At 50.2% G+C, this 18,314-nt stretch overlaps 1 protein-coding gene across 7 annotated transcripts in view; it reads right to left on the reverse strand.

Annotated features, from left to right (window-relative positions):
• The window catches only part of LOC119848738 (tumor necrosis factor receptor superfamily member 10A-like), a 30,371-nt gene extending 12,461 nt beyond the window's left edge, over positions 1-17,910 (reverse strand). The window contains exons 1-9 of one of the 7 annotated variants that reach the window (XM_043502929.1): positions 17,542-17,754; positions 8,752-8,890; positions 6,198-6,329; positions 4,772-4,886; positions 4,468-4,556; positions 4,116-4,226; positions 3,376-3,413; positions 2,133-2,342; positions 719-791 (exon numbers count right to left, since the gene is read on the reverse strand). In XM_043502929.1, the coding sequence (XP_043358864.1) occupies positions 719-791; positions 2,133-2,342; positions 3,376-3,413; positions 4,116-4,226; positions 4,468-4,556; positions 4,772-4,886; positions 6,198-6,329; positions 8,752-8,890; positions 17,542-17,601 (967 nt within the window). In that variant the 5' untranslated portion in view covers positions 17,602-17,754. Of the gene's footprint in view, positions 1-718; positions 801-2,132; positions 2,343-3,375; positions 3,414-4,115; positions 4,227-4,467; positions 4,557-4,771; positions 4,887-6,197; positions 6,330-8,751; positions 8,891-13,051; positions 13,166-17,541 lie in introns of those variants that run through there. The other 6 variants (XM_043502928.1, XM_038384908.2, XM_043502926.1 and 3 more) reach the window with 6 other exon arrangements.
• Positions 17,911-18,314: the final 404 nt, after the last annotated feature.

An 18,314-nucleotide genomic window follows, 5' to 3' on the forward strand; every position in this document is an offset into this window, starting at 1 on the left:
CCACCTCTTCCTGGTAATCAGATCATGCCCTGAAGCATGGGGATAATTCACTTTTGTTGCTATTAACCACGTTAAAGGGCTAACCCTATCCCTTTTAAAGGGAACAGTTATTTGCCTCAGACTATACAAAATGCCAGTCACCCTCCTTATTCTCCCTCCCCCCACCCACCTTCTTCACAGCCACACGGGGAATAGGCCGGGGAAGATCACTGGGACATGGATTTTGGACCCCAGACAGTTATCCCCGAGCTATAGGACAAATCAGGAAAACACAGGGGAAGGATGATCCCCACTAAGGTTCCCTTTCTCCTCCAGGGATCTTTTGTCTGCCAGGCCGAGGTGACTTTTATCCAGAGCTAGCGGAGGTTGTGTCAGCCTCTCTCCAAGAAATGACCTCTCACATGAAGGGACAGTTAATAGAAGACTTGTCTCCTTCCAAGTTTTTCTGACTAAAAAATTTGCAAGTTTCCATTTCTATTCTTTCCTCCCCTCCCTGTTTTATGCAAAGAAGGGGGAGAAATCAAACCGAAACCCAAAATGAGAGTGTGTTAGATTTCAGCAAAAAAAAAAAAAATTAAGTGAGAAAAAACTTTAGTACAAAAGTATTTTGACCAGCCCTGTTTTCAGCTACTGGGGAGGGGGTGTGCAGTGGCACTCAGAAAGCACCCACTGGGACTACAACACATCCCATGGAGGCCCAAAGCACTATAACACTTACTCTCTATTGGGTCCTTTCCTCTCCCTGGAACCAGTTTCCTTCTCCTGCTCGCCATTTGAGATGCTGGGTTTCTCTGAAACACATGGAAAGATGACAACACATCTCCATTACCCTAGGCAACAGGTTGACACATGGAAAGATCCCTATGGGGCAGGTCTGAGCCTTTGGGGAGAGCTGTTCTTGATTTCCAGGAGCACCTCCATCCCATGGTTACTGGGCTGGATTCTCTGATCGAAGCCCCCAGCAACCTGTAATGTAGTGCACGCTGACATTACCAGCTACCAGTAAGCACCAGCAAAAAGGGGACTTTCCTCTTCTCCCTTGGCTGATGCTGGGTCATGCAGGGGATTTTATGCTGAGTAGTCTGCCTTTCCTGCAAGACTTCAGTTGAAGCTACTGTACAAGGATCATCTGAACTTGCTTAGCAGCGATATGCTGGGATCCCTAACCTGGGGCATGGGGAACAGCCCTGCCACTCCACAAGGAGGAGGAGAGCGAGCCACGACGCTGCTCATGACTCAGGGTACCTGTGCAGAGTGTTCAGCACCCCAGGGGTACAAGGCTTCTGCTCAGCCTGGGATATCGTTAAGTGCTGCAGGCAACAGACCCTGCAGTTCTTCCACATGCCACAAGAGACCAGGACTGGCTGGGAGATCCTGCCTTGCTAACTCTCATCACTCCCTTCCCTGGCCGGGAGCACTAGGTCAGCCAGTCACACAGGGAAGGGATGGGGCTTGGAGACTGAAATCACTATCTGTAGACTCAGGCTAGGGCACTGTGGCCACAGGCATCTAGTCCCCATAGTGGCAAAGACTGAACTTGTGATCTTCAGCTCTCAAGAAGCTGCTTGGTTAGAAGATGGAGGGGATGGTATGATTGAATAGCCTAATTTTGGCAGTTGACTACTACTAATGGTAAATATGCCCAATAGCCTGTGATGGGATGTTGGATGAGGTGGGATCCGAGTTACTCTAGAGCATTCTTTCCTGGGTGTCTGGCTGGTGAGTCTTGCCCACGTGCTCAGGGTTTAGCCGATTGCCATATTTGGGGTCAGGAAGGAATTTTCTTCCAGGGCAGATCGGCAGAGGCCTTGGGGTTTTTTTGCCTTCCTCTGCAGCGTGGGGCACAGGTCACTTGCTGGAGGATTCTCTGCATCTTGAAGTCTTAATCACGATTTGGGGACTCCAATAGCTCAGACATAGGCTAGGGGTTTGTTACAGAAGCAGGTGGGTGAGATTCTGTGACCTGCGTTGAGCAGGAGGTTGGACTAGACGATCATAATGGTCCCTTCTGACCTTAAAGTCTATATTTCTAAGAGAAACTTGCACCAGGTCAGATGTTAAAAAGGGACGGAGATCTACCCAATTAAGTCTTAGGATCTAGTACATGCAGTAAGGGCACATCAGTAAGTTACCTCCTGCTTGGGGGCACTGGCTGCTGCAGACAGAGCCGTAGTCTCACATTGGCTATCCTTCCTTACTGCTTCTTTGCCGTCTGACACAGCCAGCAACCCATGCTGGGATTCCTGATCTAACTGCTCATTCCGCATGTTGTCCTGAGTTCCCAGCCTCCCTCGAGCGCAGTTCCTCAGGGGTGACAGGATATGAGCCTTCGTTAAGGAAAACTAAAAAAAAAAAAAAAAAAAGCCTAAAACCAGCAGTACCAGGTCTGGAGGTATAAAATTCCAAAGGATCAGGACTGTAGAGAGGCCTATTGAAGGGTTACTTCAGAAGAAGCAGATTTCAGAAGCTACCATAAGTTAGAGATGGATCCCACCCCTCCAGATCTGGATTCTGAGCACCCAAGTTTGGTGGAGGGTTGGAATGTGGTCCCAGAGCCTAACTATGAAATATTGGCCAACCTGAGAATCCCTAATCCAGAAGTGGGGTCCCAACCCACCCTGCATTTCTGTTAGGGCAGGTAGAATCTAAACTCCCCTCTGATACTAAACCACGCTGTCCATCCATGACAGATTTACAGCTTGAAGAGGCCTGCTTTCCAACCTGGGTGCAGCCAAATTCTCAGACGACCAACTGGCAGGAGTTCAGTACTTTCAGATCCATACCCCAGGCCTTGGACTCCCCTCCCGGCACCCTCCCCAGCTAACCTAACCCCCACTCACGACACAAGAACAAGAGTGCTATAAGACAAACACCCCCCTCACAACGAGAGGCATGTGAAGTCAACAGCCCGCTGCATTTGTGCCTGGGATGGCAGGTTCCAGGGAAGAAGGATCAGCTACCTCACAGAGGCCAAGTTGAAAGTGGGGGAAGGGGAAGAGAAAAAACCCTCCCTGGCCAGAAATTGCCTTGAGTCACACAACTGCCCGAGTCCTTGCATTTCCACAGTCCCCACCCCCTAGCTAGGAGAGCTTCAGGCCCAATGCCCCTCCCTTTCCGACAGTGAAGGAAAAGGAGCCGCCACCCACCCTGTCCTCTTGGAAGCCCTATGGTAGCAGCTTCCTTACTTGGACCTATGCAGATCCCATGGGAACCTAAGAGGCTCACGCTTTCTGGTTACAGGCAGATCTTTGAAAGCCCAGTAGGTAGTGAGTGACAGCGTGTGAGTGACAGAGAATGAATGAATGGTGTTTTTTTGTAAAAATCAGACTCCGATTAAACCCACTCTCCCTAGGCTGCACAGCAGACTAAAGTGACCCTCACCTTGAAGCTGGCCGATTTCTTTCTAGGACCACCTGGAAAAGAAACAGGAGCCGATTAGCAGCTTTCACCCCTTCCCCCTGGCTCTCCTGTCTTTTCCTTGCACAGACTCCTTGTGCAGAAGGAGGGGAAAGAGGGAGGTGGCATGCAGCCAAGCCTGAACCGAGTCATTCCTGCCCCACAATCAAGCCATTTGAGTTCTGTTTGGCTGCTACAACCCAACCACCAGACCCACAACTGGCTAAACCACCCTCCCCATTACACTATGGGCAGTGGTTTTCAACCTATTTACCATTGTGGGCTGCAGCTCTGTGCGTTAGGTGGGCCACATCCACACAATCTCTCTCTCACACCCCCACCGCCCGCAGAGGTCATGCGGGCCACAGCTGTGTGCTGATTATACCACAAGCAGCCAGCAGGTTGAGAACAAAGGGCCAGGCTAGGGCCTGGCCACACCTCAATTAAGGTTGGGGGGGGGGGGGACAAAAACACCTCTGTTCAAAGCTGATAATTCTTCCCCCAAAGTGCTCCAAGATCCACATGCACCATCAGATAGTCCTGAAGGCTGACATGCCAGCAGAGGGGAAGGGGCAGAGTTTGTGGGGTCCCAAGATACAGGTCCCCCAAAACACAGATGTGTTCTTAAAAAACTTGGCAGCCAGTCACTTTTCACTGCCAGGATTCAACGTACAACCTTCCCTGTGTCATACGACCCCCGCCCCGTGAGCATCTCTTACCTCCCGAAGATGAGTTGCGACTGTAAAAGCACCACAGCAAGACTGCAAGCAAGATGGTGAATATGAGGAGTGGTGCTGCAATCCCAACTGCTGTCCAGGCTGCAATGCCATCTGAATGAGAAGAAACGGGGCCTGAGAAAGCACTCACGAAAACGGGCCAGATTCTCCTCTCAGCCACCAATTCCAGTGAAGTCGCTTCTTATTCACAGCAATGAGTGAAAAGAAGCAGGCCCAGGGAGTCTGAACGCCCACTTTTCTCCTTCAAGTACAGCACCAAGTTAAACATGAACTCCCACTGCTTCTGCAGGCATCTCCCCTCAATACCCACTCCCCGATAACCCTCTGCCCTTACCTGCCGCAGGAGGAGGGCCTGTGGGATGCGCACACTGGATGTCACTTTGCGGCATGCAGGAACTGACCTGCACTTCTCCTTCAGGACACCTGGGAAGAAGACAAGAACGGATCAGAACGAGGGAGGCCAGCCAGCCAGCGGCAGAGCAAGTTACAGAATTCCCCACAACAGAGTTAAGGGCAAGCCTACACAGCAGGGTCATCAGACGCTTCTGCTTCAGCGCTGATGACTCACCCACCTCCCACAGCCAGGGTCAAGTATTTCCCCCACTTCCTTCCCAGCCCAGCCCAGCAGCAGCTCTGACCTGAGTCTGCACCTCTGGCATATTTCACAGGGATGGTCTGGAGAGCAGAAGGTACCATTCTTGCAAGTACACTGTGTGTTCTTGCTGCTGTTGCACTGACTCAGCTGCACCTCATCTGCAGAGCATAGGAAAGAACTCCATTAGAGCATCACCTCACCCAAGCCCACAGAGCATCCAACATCAGTGTGATGAGCAAGAAGGGCTTTTCTTACACTAATGGGTCTGACGAGGTAAGGCTGTTACCTCCGTTTCAACTGAAGAGCTCAGATCCTTCTTGCTGGGGCTAGAGATCCTGCCCCCTCTACACAGACAAGATCCTGAGTCATATGTCCTTAGCATCACAATTTACCCAGAATTCTTTGCCAAAGTCTCCTCCCTTAGCCGCTCCTGTAGGAGGCGCTGGTTGATTGCATCCATACACCCAAGAGCTGACAGCCGTTCTCACACTTGTAAATAAGGTAGGCAAAATGCAGGTTTCCCTGTCTGTCCACTCCCACATACAACTGACAGATATCGATGTTGAGTTTTAAGCATTTTCTATTTGAATTATTACAGCCATGGGAAATCATTGGGGAGGAAGGTCAGGCAATTAAACGACAGCGAGATTCTGTAACTTCTTAAAAAAAAAAAAAAAAAAGACTGTCAACATCCCATGTCAAAATATAAAAAAAGTAAATATCCTTAAGCCAAACTCTAGTAAGTTCTCAAGCAGCATTTTGCTTACTTTGCCCATCTGTAAATTTCAGTCATTATCAATGGAAATGTGTCAGGGTGTACATATGTGAACTTGACATTTACCAATAGAAGTCTAATCCTTCCAGCCTACTCATAAAGCAGACATTGCCTCTCCACCCGCAGCGGCTGGTCCATATGGAAGATGGCCTACAACTGCTGCCCGATGACAGTTAGTACAACACTAACTCAAGCAGCAAAGGTCTGTGCTGCAGAGTTCAAGGTCTTCGATTCAAGCCTTGACAATTGCCCAGTTTGTTACATTTTATATAGATAATGGGATAAATTCAGCCCTGGCATATGCAGGTACCATGGAGTCAATGGTGCTGCACCTGCTTATGCCCGCTCTGCTATCCAAAGGCCGAACACCAATCCTGCTATAATAGACCAGCAGGAGGTGCTGTGCATCTGCCCATCACTCAGTAACTTTTAGCCCCTCCAATACAAGATGCTCTCGGCCAAACTTGTTTACCGCAGAGTAAGCCACTTATTTGTAATGTAGTGGCAGCAAACAGCCCCAATCATTGGCCAGCAGGTTATTGTGCTAGGCACTGTACGAACCGAACCAGCCACCTGTCCCACAGAGTTTACAATCCCTCCATCGTTTGACTCAAACTAGCATGGGGAACTGAGTACAGTGAAAAACTGCCCCCTGAAGGAGTGGAGGACCTCAGCATCTATTTCTCCTCAGTACCTTTTCTGCAGACACGACAAGTCAGGCACTTGGAAAGCGCATTGGGGTACTCTGTGAATTCAGCTCCTTCTTTACACCGAGAGCACTTCCCGCTACTGTTCGAGGTAACACAGTGCTCTTCAACATGGAAACCTGCAGGAAAGGAGGAGGAGATATGTGAAGAGAGACAGAAACATGACTAAGAGTACACAGGTGGCATTTCCACGAATAAAGGGCTAGACCTGCATTCACTGAAATCAAAAGGTAGCAAACTCAGAACTGATAACAGGAAACACTTCCCACATAATGGGTAATTAGACCGCGGAATTCTCCGACACAGGAAGTTAAGGCCAAGAACTTAGCACGGTTCAAAAAGGAATCTACATGGATAGCCTAATAAATAATTAGGATAACCTAGAATTACAACGATGTTGGAAGCGATATTAAATCTCGTGCTTCAGGGTTTAAGTCAATCTATAACTTCTGAAGACCAGCAGGAGACTAAGTCTACTTCCTGCAGGGGTGCAATGAGATGATGACCACAGGAGCGTCTTGAGACCATTGTATTTAATGTTCTGACTTATCCGTATGTCACAGCCAGCTCCCAAAAGAAGGAAACATTTCAAAAAAAAAAAAAAAGTTTGCTATGTTTAGATGAGCCAGACTATGTGGGCCCTTGGACTAGCCCTCAATGTCAATAGAGGTTCTAGATACGTGCATCTTGCTTGTTGTGTTGGGGGGGCCTACAGACTCTGGAACAACAGGGAAAGGGGAGGGGAATTAATGCAAAATCTCAGAGCAGATTATGCAACTAGCCAGCCCTATGAGGAGGCTAGTGTGACCTGATGTCCTGCTTTTAATCAGGACTCTCCCAATATTAGGGGCTGTGTCTTCTATAGGACCCTCTTCCCACCTCCACTCAAACCTATTCTGCCAGCCTAATTACAGTTTTGATCAACATCAGTGTTTATTTCAAATTTGTATAGCTATGGGAAGTTATGGGTGGTCAGGCAATAATCCTTTAGTGACAGATTTTGAGATTCAAAACGTTAAATATTTATAACTGCTAAACAAAACAGCCAACACCCTGCGTCAAAATATACAACGTAAATATCCTGAAATCCAAACGCTACATTTTTCTTACTTTTGTGTATCTGATTTTCAATCAATGGCATTTTGTGTTTGGGGGTATAAGGTGAAAACATTTACTTGTTTAAAAACAAACAAACCAAAAAACCCACTAATCCTTTCAAGCCTACACATGACCACCCACCCACACACCCTGGAGGAAGAGGGCTGTGACCTTTTCACAGGAGCCTGGGAGACAAAGCAGGAGTTTGGGATACAAGGAGCCAGTTTGAACTGACAGAGGGACCTTCATTTTGACTCGGATAGACAGGACCTTTTGCACTGTGGAAGGGGTGGAACTGCCAGGGTCTCCATAAGACTGATCAGGGAGGGTGTTACTGGCAAAGCATTCAGATGCTTTTATTGATTTATATGTTCTCAGAGAGCCTTATAAAGTAAACGTACTCTAGAAGAGCTGCTCGGTCATTATAACAACCACCACTCATAGCCCTTGGAGAGAAACCAAGGCCGCAGGGTCTGGACATTCATCAGGATAAGAGCAAGGGGCCTGCAAGCCTAAGCCCCTAGTCAGGAGAGAGATGGGTGTGGATCCCTGCTCACAAAGATGTGATGGTTAGAGGTCTGGGACCCAAGAAGCATTCCTGGAGCAGACCACGGAGTGGGGGGGCAAAGGGGCAGCCACCCTAGAACAGATATGGGGATCTTACACCTTGTGCAGCATTCAGAGCCACCATGGTCAGAGACAGGATTCTGTACTAGAGGGACGCTGGCGTGAACCAGTCTAGCAATTCTTATGTTGCTATTGCAGGCGAGTGAGCACCAGTGAAGCAATGAGATATATAGAGATTGCTACCTACTCAGAGGCTACTGGTAACCCCACTGCTCTGGCATCCTGGGGTGCTGGGGGGATGGACATATACACAGAGACCCAGTGGCACATGCACCAAGCACAGCTGGAGCAGGCGGCATTATTGCAATGGAGCCTCACACCCCCATGGACACCCAGGACGGGCAGCGGGAGGAGAATGTGATGCCCCCTACAGGACAGGGAAGGAGAGGGGAAGAGCTGGAGAGCAAAGTCACTCCTTATATCCCCAGGACGGGGACAGAGCAGGGCTGGATAGCAAAGGCCCAGGACACAGCAGGGAGCTGCAGGACGGCCGAGTTTCCTACATAATGACAGGTGTCAGAGTAGCAGCCGTGTTAGTCTGTATCCGCAAAAAGAAAAGGAGGACTTGCGGCACCTTAGAGACTAACAAATTTATTTGAGCATAAGCTTTCGTGAGCTACAGCTCACTTCAGCGGATGCATCCGCTGAAGTGAGCTGTAGCTCACGAAAGCTTATGCTCAAATAAATTTGTTAGTCTCTAAGGTGCCGCAAGTCCTCCTTTTCTTTGAGTTTCCTAGTGATCCCCAGAGCAGGGACAATGCAGGCAGGTGGACAGAAGAGAGGGGAGCAGACGAGGCAGCTCTGGGAGCATCATACCTGCAGGGCACTTTCTGCAAAGATGATCTTCGTGTTTGTAGAACTCGGAGTCCTCCGTGCTGCGACTCAAAGCTATGGGGATCAACTCGGGCCCCTTTGGATCCTGGGCCAGCGAGACACTTGCTGACTTGGCTCCATGCTATAAAAATAGATTAAAGACACAGAGGGTCAGTTGAGTTTGGGTGGCTGATTTGCTGAAGCGATAGCATCTGGCTGAAGACTGGAAAGCATGGCAGGGGGGTGCATGCGGCAGGAAAGAGCTGTGTGGTGGCCGAGACTGGGAGATACTCAAAAGGCGGGGGGGGGGGGGGGGAGAGAAATGTGGACAAAGGACTGGGAGTAAGGACTCCTGGGTTCTAGTCCCAGCTCTGCCACTGGGTGGTCTTGGGCACTTCATTTCCCCTCTGTATGCTCATGTTTCTTCAGGGAAGAACAGAGGCCCTCAACCCCCTGGAGAGGTTAATAAAGGTTTACTGGGATCCCCAGATGTAAGGGCCTACAGAAGGGTGCAGGATTATCAACATTTCCCTTTAATGGTTCTCTCCCACCTGTGTCTGGTGCTTGTGAACAAATGGTCAATTGTGGTGGGATTGAGGTGCTGTAAGAGGAAGGGGAGCACACGCAAAAACAGCATCGCCACCCCCCCCAGATGCAAAAAGTTTGCCAGCTATGCCACAAGAAAAACACCAACAGCGGGCTCAGAGTGACTTAAGCTTCAACCTCACGGTTTGTGAGGAGGCCAGAGCTCTCAATGAACAGCCTTGAACATGAGGTAACTTTGTGTTATTCCCCTTAATCTGGTCTAGAAGATCAGGAAGTCCATGGCCTGTTTTTATCTGCTCTAGTCATTACTCATTCATAGGAGGATGTTGCATCAGACCTCACCACCTCACCTTCTAGTGGTCAGATTAGAGTTAGTGTGGACACACCCTGGATTTATCTTGGGCCAAAATACCAGCCCCACGCTACAGTGCAGCCAGCCCCTCTGCAGGACAACAAAATTGTTGCACCTTTCGCCGGAGCATCTTTACAGAGGCAGGCACTGTTATCTACCCCCACATGTATATGTGGGAAAACTGAGGCACAGAGAAGTTATTCTGTGCCTGACTTGTGACTTCAGCAATAGAATATGGCTTTCTCCAACTTCCAGCACAAGCCAGATGGCCCAACAAATCTGGGGAAGTTCCCTTGCTGTGGGAAGACAGGAATCCAAGAGGCTCCCAGAAGTTACGGGGACTCGTCTTCTCTCAAGACAGGCCACGAGAAAAGCTTTTTTCCAGGGCGTCTCCTCTGCATGGCCCTTTTACCTGTTTCCATAACAAACCTCTAGTCTCTGCCACTTGCCTGCCCCTCCCCCCATCTGCCCCTCCCCACTAGTTCCTGCTTTTATTCACACAGGACAAATATCAGATTGCAACCTTCCTCAAACTCCCCTGCCACCCCATACACACTCCTTACCAGGGAGGGAGCGAGGGAGAGAGACAGGGAAGGGACAAGAGATGGAGAAACAGACAATGGGATGTCAGGGGTATGAGGGATAGCTCAGTGATTTGCGCATTAGCCCGCTAAACCCAGGGTTGTATGTTCAATCCTCGATGGGGCGGTTTGGGATCTGGAGCAAAAATTGGGGATTGGTCCTGCTTTGAGCAGGGGGTTGGACTAGATGACCTTCTGATGTCCCTTCCAACCCTGATAGTCTATGATTTAGAGTCCCTACCCCCTACATATCAGCCTGGTGCGACTGCAGAAGCAAGTAGGGGATGAAGGAGGATGTGGTCATTCCCAAACAGGATGAGCTGGGGGAAATGTACAAAGAAAATCTCCTTAGATTCTTCTGCTGGAGGCACAGCTCAGATACCACCACCTCCCCCACACCCCACACCAAAGTTATGCAGGGAACAGTGGAGAAAATCCAGCAGCACTTTCTGCATTCCACAGGCCTTCATCATCCCTCCACCAAACTAAGCTTCCACTCCCTTCCTCTCTTTCTAACCAAAAAAAGAGACCATTTTCTCCTCCCACCCCAGTCTCTGGCACCATCTGGGCTAGTCCTTCCTCACTCATCCCAATCTTTCTAGGCCCGTTGGAAGCAACACAGGTTGTTGTTTTTTTTTAAAAGCAGAAAGGAAAAGGTTTCCTGAGGGAGCCAGAAGCAGCTTTAAAAAAAAAAAAAAATCTCTCTGCAGGAAACAAGGTTTGAAACAATTAAAATGCACTTGACATTAAATAACTGCACAGATCCGAGCTGTGTAAACTTCGCCCAACACACAGACTCACTTTTATTGGGGAGGGTGTGAGCTAGTAAACTGGCTGCAGCTGGTTTCCCGCAATGGTGCTCCCTGAAACTAGGATGACTCAGATCCATAAACATTCTTCAGGCCAGCCCCCATTCCATAGCAAGCGCAAACTCTTCTGTTTGTTCTTTGCGGCATCAGGGCTGCACTTTCAAGTACACAACAGCAGCCAGGGGAGACTAGTGTTTTCTTCAAGCACGCAGATCTTTTGCTGGATGGATAGAGTGAAATTCACCCCTGGTTTCCCCTCCCCATTATCCCAGAGCCACAGCCATCCCCTGGTTAACAGTATGATTGGGTCGAAGCTTGAGGTGGAGGAAATTCCAGAGCCCTGCAATAGAGGACATTCCTTATCCTCGATTACTCCAGTACAATCCCATCAACTCAAGGCATCACATCACAGCCATCTGCGGCAATGCCACTGACATTTTAGCTGCATTCATCAACCCCACAGATCCCAAGGTGGTTCAAGAACACTCCCCCCCCCCCCCCCCCCCCGCCCCTGGATCCAGGATTTTATCACGCACTTTTGCAATGAGAGGTGGCTGCTACAGCTCAACACAGGTTAAGGCAGGAGGTAAGGATATCGCATGGCCCTGAAACTGGGGGTGGGATATTGGGATGGAAGTACGCCAGAACTTCCTGAGCCGCCGGATCTTTGATGCTCATGCAGCGAGGACACGCATGACAAGAGCGCCAACCCCTAAAAAACAAGTTTGTTCACCCTACCATCACATGCCACCAGACAGAACTCCCAGCCTCTGGAGACTAAGAGCCAGATTCTCCCACATGGCTGCCTGCTAGTGACGAGTGGGTGAGGGGCAGAGTCTCTATACAGCTAGGGAGGTTACAAACCCCCTCACCTGCTGATATATAGATGTAACTAGGGGTGCGTGCACCAGTTGAGTTACTGCACCCACCAGGAGCTCCCTGCACTCTTCCATTACTCCCATAAGCTCCCTGCGTGCCACCCACTCCGCAACTCCCCTCACCAGGGATTCCTATGTGCCCCCACTCATGACAGATGCTCTGTGTGTATGCCATTCCCCACACACATACATGCACCACTTTTCCCTATGCTAAGGGCTCTGTGCACCCCCACACCATGGTTCCCCAGTTTTGCCCCCTGCCAGGGATTCTATATAGCCCCATACAAGGGTCCCAGTTCTCACCCTCTGCTGGGGTCACATCCCCATACCTCCCCTTATTTGTCTGGGAGATTGTAACCTACTGACACCCTGAATGACTCTGTTGGAAGGAAGATCAGGGGTATTACATAGGGGAAGGTGTTAGTGGGGCCATTTGATCTAGACCAGAGGATTCTCAAACTTCATTGCACCGTGACTCCCTTCTGACAACAAAAATTACTACATGACCCTAGAAGTGGTGACTGAAGCCTGAGCCCACCCAAACCCCATTGCCCAGGACAGGGGGACCAAAGCCCAAGGGCTTCAGCCCTAGACAGGGGGCCTGTAACCTAAACCCTGCAGCCCAGGACTCAAGTCCTCAGGCTTCAGCCCCAGGCTCCCAGCAAGTCTAAACCAGCCTTCATGACCCCATTAAAATGGGGTCCCGACCCACAGCTTGAGAACTGCGGATCTACACAATTGCAGAGGTGCTTAAAGTTATAGCTGCACTAGTCAGATGGCAAGGGCTCAAGGTGTCCCCCACTCCTCCTCCCAATTAATAGGATTCTGGCCCTTGAGACCTAAAATTTCCAGGAATGTTTTTGAATTGATCAGATGGTGTTCCAGAGTAATTGTAAGACACAAAGAGACAAACACAGAAGTGGCATCAAGTTGAACACAAGGCACTTACAACTTGACTAACAATCCACATATCCACTCAAAATTACCCACAGGTAATGAAGTATGATTTCACCTTTCAGTAATAAACCCCATTTAACCTGTAACTATTTTACTCACTATCAACCCCAACTCTAACAAACAGCTTTTTCTTAGCTGTAGCTTAGGCAGGTCTCAATAAACACAAGACTTGAAACTCACCAAGCAAGGGAGCGAATAGACGCTCACCAGAATGTTCTTAACACGAGATAACATCATCAGCAGACACCCAATGGCAGCACCTTACATCAGTCACCCCAAGACAGCTCCTGGCTATTCCCCTCAAAAAGGATAAAAAATTAAACTAAAAGCCCTGCGTGATCTTCAGAGGGCACATTTTACATTAAGCCTCAGCCCCCTGTGGTTGGGACATATCCCATTTAGAAGCTTGGAAACGGACAAATGATGGAGACTTGCCCAAGATCAGATAAGGTACATCTATATTGCATTGTAAACTGTAGTCTGTCGGACCCAAGCTCATGGACTGAGTGTTTCTAAGTCTATGGCTGCGCATCTGCACTGCATTGTAAACCTGGGCTTACAATTGCTAGATCCAGGTCTGACAGCCCTACTAATGAACCTACACTGCACCATGCCGACCCTCTGACTTGGGTCCGCGGCTTGAGTTGTGTCCATGCTGCAAAATGATAGGGCTTGGAGCCAAATCACAGTGGGACTTGAGATCAGCCCCAGACCCCCAAGATAGGTTCTAGGATCTGGGTCCTGAGTGTTTGTGCATGGGGACTAGTCAGCAATCGGACTTGGAAGAGGCTCAGAGCTGCGTCTATAGACATATTCATAGTTCATCTGTGGCAGAATCTGGAATATAACCTAGTCTCAACCCTGTGTTTTAACCATAAGACCTTCCTTCTTCCCTAACCCCTTCCCACACAGTAGACACACCAAGGACTGAATGAATTGGTCCCTCCAGCTCAGGGTTAAGATATATTGGTGGGGTGAAGGTCACGTGGCTATATCCCCTCATCTGCTGAGAAAACCTGTCACATCCCTTTCCAGGAGCCTAATCCCCATTCCACTGAAGTCAGTGGGATCCTCTCTCAGCCTTCAGCGAAGCTGGCTTCGCCTTTGAGGACTGTACAGCATTTTCACGAACACAGCCTTCACCGAAGCAGTAAACTCAGGCCCATATCGGGCCACCGAAGGCACAGGTTTGCCAGCAAGAGTCCTCTACTGAGCGCACAAAGCTAAAACACATGAGACTCGTGCCATACAGCCAGGGAAAGCTTTTTGAGATGAAAACAGGAACCGTAAGTCAGTCATCAGTGATGAGATTGATGTTCTTAAAGTTACTCACCCTAGTAATATTAATACATAGCTGTCTGCAGAGGCTACCTCTCCCAGATGAGATATTTTTAAGAGGCAAGCCTGGAGAAGAGAGCATAATTCTCCCACCAGAAGACAGGCCTGGGCAATTATAGTCCATCATGCAGACTGCTATTTAGTGCAGTACAAGTCCCTTATAGCAAGAAATTCACCCCTCCCCCCCCCATGCACCGAGCCACAGCAAGGCCTGGGCACCACTTTAATGGTGCCGACTGGCCACACAGGAATGAATTTCACCAACAGCAACCTCCAATAGCTCCTAATATAGTTCAGGAGAATGAAAGTGACATTAGTACAAGTAGTTTAATATAGCAAGTGCCTCCCATGGCCCTACTCGAACAAGGATTGAAACAAAAGGGTTTCAACGCACGTTTGGATGGCCACATGGGACGTCAGTATTTTTTTGCAGCATAGAAGGAAACTAGCCATATTTTACACATAACCCAGAACCACAATACCCCACATGCAATAGGAGATAGAATAGATCAGTTTTTAGCCCTTCGATCATCATTTGTGGCGAGCACAGTTCTAGGGGCTTGTCTACACTTGCATTTTATAGTGCTCTAACTTGCTGGCTCAGGGGTGTGAAAAATTACCCCGCTGAGCACAGCAAGTTTGAGCCCTTTAAAGCCCCAGTGGGGACAGGCTCCCAACACTCAGAGCTATTCCCCTCGTGGAAGCGGATTACCAGGAGCACTGGGAGAGAGCTCACGCAGGACCACACTCACTTCAAAGCACTGCCACGGGAGCGCTCCAAGGGCAGCGCTTTGAAGTTTTAGTGTAGACCTAGCCTAAGTGTGCCTCACACACACACACACCCCCACCCCAGTTTTCCTCTCCTGCCAATAAAACCAAAGTTTTGGAGCAAAGCAGCCAGCCGAGAATCTACACCAGGCTTACAACATTCTGAAAAAAGCTTTTATGTCCACACCAGTGAAGGAAACAAGTCTATATTGCATTTTATAAGACACTTCTAAGATGACCCAACACTTCACGACCCTTGCCCCAGAGAGATTACAATCTTTAATTATTTTTAAGTACCCAAAAGCATTTTAAGTGCTTCCCAGAAACCAATGAAGCCATGCACTCTGCCCAAAGTCCTTACAGGTGAAGGCCCTGATTTGCAGACACTTGAACCCCTGGACCCCTAGTGAATGTAGTTCCCAGATAGAGCTCAAGGGGTTAGTCACATGAGTAAAGTTAGAGTTCAGGTCAAGTTCAGACATGACTCAGCAATTACGGGGCAACAAAAAGGAAGGAAAAAGGTGATGCTAAACACACGATCAGTATGTGAGGCATGTCACTGCCTAACTGTTTCTTTCAGTATGTTGCTTGGGCTTTGTTTTTGTTTTTAAAACAAGTCACCTCTGATAAACATCTCCACCAGGTTGCCCGAGGAAGGCTATAACCTGAGAGATGGGTTCACTACAAGTATTTGACATACAGGGCAGACGATGGAGGCACAGATGAGGGAGTGGGAGAAGCAATGACAGATTATGAAAGTTTCAGAGTAACAGCCATGTTAGTCTGTATTTACAAAAAGAAAAGGAGTACTTGTGGCACCTTAGAGATCTGATGAAGTGAGCTGTAGCTCACAAAAGCTTATGCTCAAATAAATTTGTTAGTCTCTAAGGTGCCACAAGTCCTCCTTTTCTTTTTGCAGATTATGACAGAGCTGTCAATAGCAGAACAAAGAGAAATCAACTAGGGGAGGAACATGGAAAGAGACAAGGTACGAGGCTGCTGCTTTGAACACAGCGCTGGCTAGTCCAGTTTCAACTACAGCATGGACAGGCCAGAATCCAAAAAGCAACTGCACTTCCCGCAGCCAAAGAGAACTGCAGATTATGAGCAAAATCCTGCCCCCAATGAAGCCAATGGCAAAACTCCCATTTTTTCCAGGAGTCTCCAAGCTATAGAGCAGAGGTGGGAAAACTACAGTCCCGTGGCCACATCTGGCCCACGGGGAGGCTGTCCTGCCCAGCCCAGGAGGCTAGCCCCCAGCCCCTTCCCTTCTGTCCCCCCTCCCCCGTGGCCTCAGCTCCTCTGGCCAGGTGGCGCAGGTGCCAGTCCTGGTGCTCTGAGCAGCATGGTAAGGGGGCAGGGGTTGGATAAGGGGCAGGGGGTCCTGGGGGTGGGGGGAGTGGGAGACAGGGAGCGGTTGGATGGGGCAGAGGTTCGGGGAGGGAGCGGGTCAGGGGGATGAGGAATTAGATAGGGATGGGAGTCCTGGGGGGGCCTCTCAGGAGGTGGGGGTGTGGATAGAGGTCAGGGGCCAGGCTGTTTAGGGAGGCACAGCCTTCCCTACCCAGCCCTCCATACATACAGTTTCAGAACCCCGCTGTGGCCCTCGGGCCAAAAAAAGTTTGCCCCCGTCCCCCGCTTTAGAGCATACACCCAACCAAACCATACTAGGAAGGTCACAGCCCAAGAACCCCGTTCCCCCAAACTCAAACCTTATTAGTTTAGAACATAAAACGAGACAGTCCCTTGCTCCTCGGCAAGAGCAGCCGGTTCGGGCCCGAAAAGTCACCAACCCCAAGCGCTCTCTGAACACCCTGGTAAGCCCACGGTTAGGAGAGACGCCCCAAGACACACAGCTCGCAAGTTCCTGGCGCGTTGACAGCAGCGGAAAAATCCAAGCAGGAAACCTGAGCTCAGACTCCAGGAGAAGGGAGATTCCCCCCCCCCCGGCCCCTGGGGTGCGGGGGAGCCTGTAGTCTCTTGGGGCTGGGCAGCGAGCTAGGTACCCCCACCAGAGCGCAAAGCAAACCCAGTCACCAACGCTCTCTCCAGGTATTAGGCCAGGTCTACACGACAGAGCGGTCTGGGTGTAACTAAATGGCTCGTAAATCCACCCCCCTGAGTGAGGCAGGGTTTGACCCCCAGTGTAGCCAGGGCTATCCCGCTCGAAGGGCTTCTCCCCGAGGGGTAGGACAGTCTCCACTTACCGCAGCACAGCTAGGTCCACGCAGCCTTGAGCTTACAGACCGGTCCACACCGGCTGGTTGTGATCGACTCCCTTCGCTGCACCCCCCCCCCCCCCACCCCTTACACACCTACCAACACGGCTTGAAGAGTGCCCAGCTGAGCCCCCCTCGCTTGCTTATCCAGGCGATTCCCCCCCCCCAGCTCTGCCATAGGGAGCGCACAAGTCCGGACACGTTCCGCAGCGGCGGGGAGACCCCGGGAGCTCCAACCCCGGCCCAGCCTGCACCCAGGGCGCTCCAGGTCCTCTCGCCAAGGGGGCTCTGCCCCGGAGTCCCCCCCCCTTCCCTTGGGGCGCCCCCGTCCGAGCGGTGGCTCACCGCGAGCAGGTAGAGAAGCAGCAGCAGGCTGGCACTCGTGCTGGGCAACCCCGGGCTCATCCCGCCGGCGAGAAGGGGGACACCGCCCCTAGCACTCCACTTCCACGGGCAGGACTCCTCTCGCTTGCGGCTCTTTCTGTCTGTATTCTCGGTTTGATCCCGGAGAGCTCCGCGCGGCTCGCTAACCACTACTCGGGTAAGCAAAAGCGGCAGCAAGCAATTTAGAGGAGGAGCCCAGAGGCGGAGAGGCGGGCGTGGGAGGATCCAGTTCCTCTGACCTGGAGATTAGATCAGTGTCTACCTCTCTCTCTCTCTCCCGCGTTAGCTGCAGGCACCTGGGCGTGGTGCATCACTTAATTCCGCTGCAAGGAGAGATCCTGCAAACACTGTGTGTTGCTTTTATTCGTGTGAGTAATGCCCCTGATTTGGAGAAGGTAACGTTTTGCAAGTGCCTAGGGCCCCAGTCCCCCAAACAAGAACATAAGAAGGGCCCTACTGGGTTGGACCAAAGGTCCCTGGAGCTCAGTGTCTTGTCTTCCGACAGTGGCCAATGCCAGCTGCGCCAGAGGGAGTAACAGAACAGGGAATCACCAAGTGTTACCTAAGTTCAGTAAAACTACTCCCTTCTTTTTGCGAATACAGACTACTAGCACGGCTGCTACTCTGAAAAATACTCCCTTCAGTAACCCTACTGGTGTGCTTAAGTGACTGCAGGATGGAGGCTTTCGTTAAAAGTTTGCTCTAGTTCTCTGCCTTAAAAAAAACACAATAGC

This window comes from Dermochelys coriacea, chromosome 26, assembly GCF_009764565.3.
Source record: "Dermochelys coriacea isolate rDerCor1 chromosome 26, rDerCor1.pri.v4, whole genome shotgun sequence".
NCBI classification, from domain to species: Eukaryota; Metazoa; Chordata; order Testudines; family Dermochelyidae; genus Dermochelys; species Dermochelys coriacea.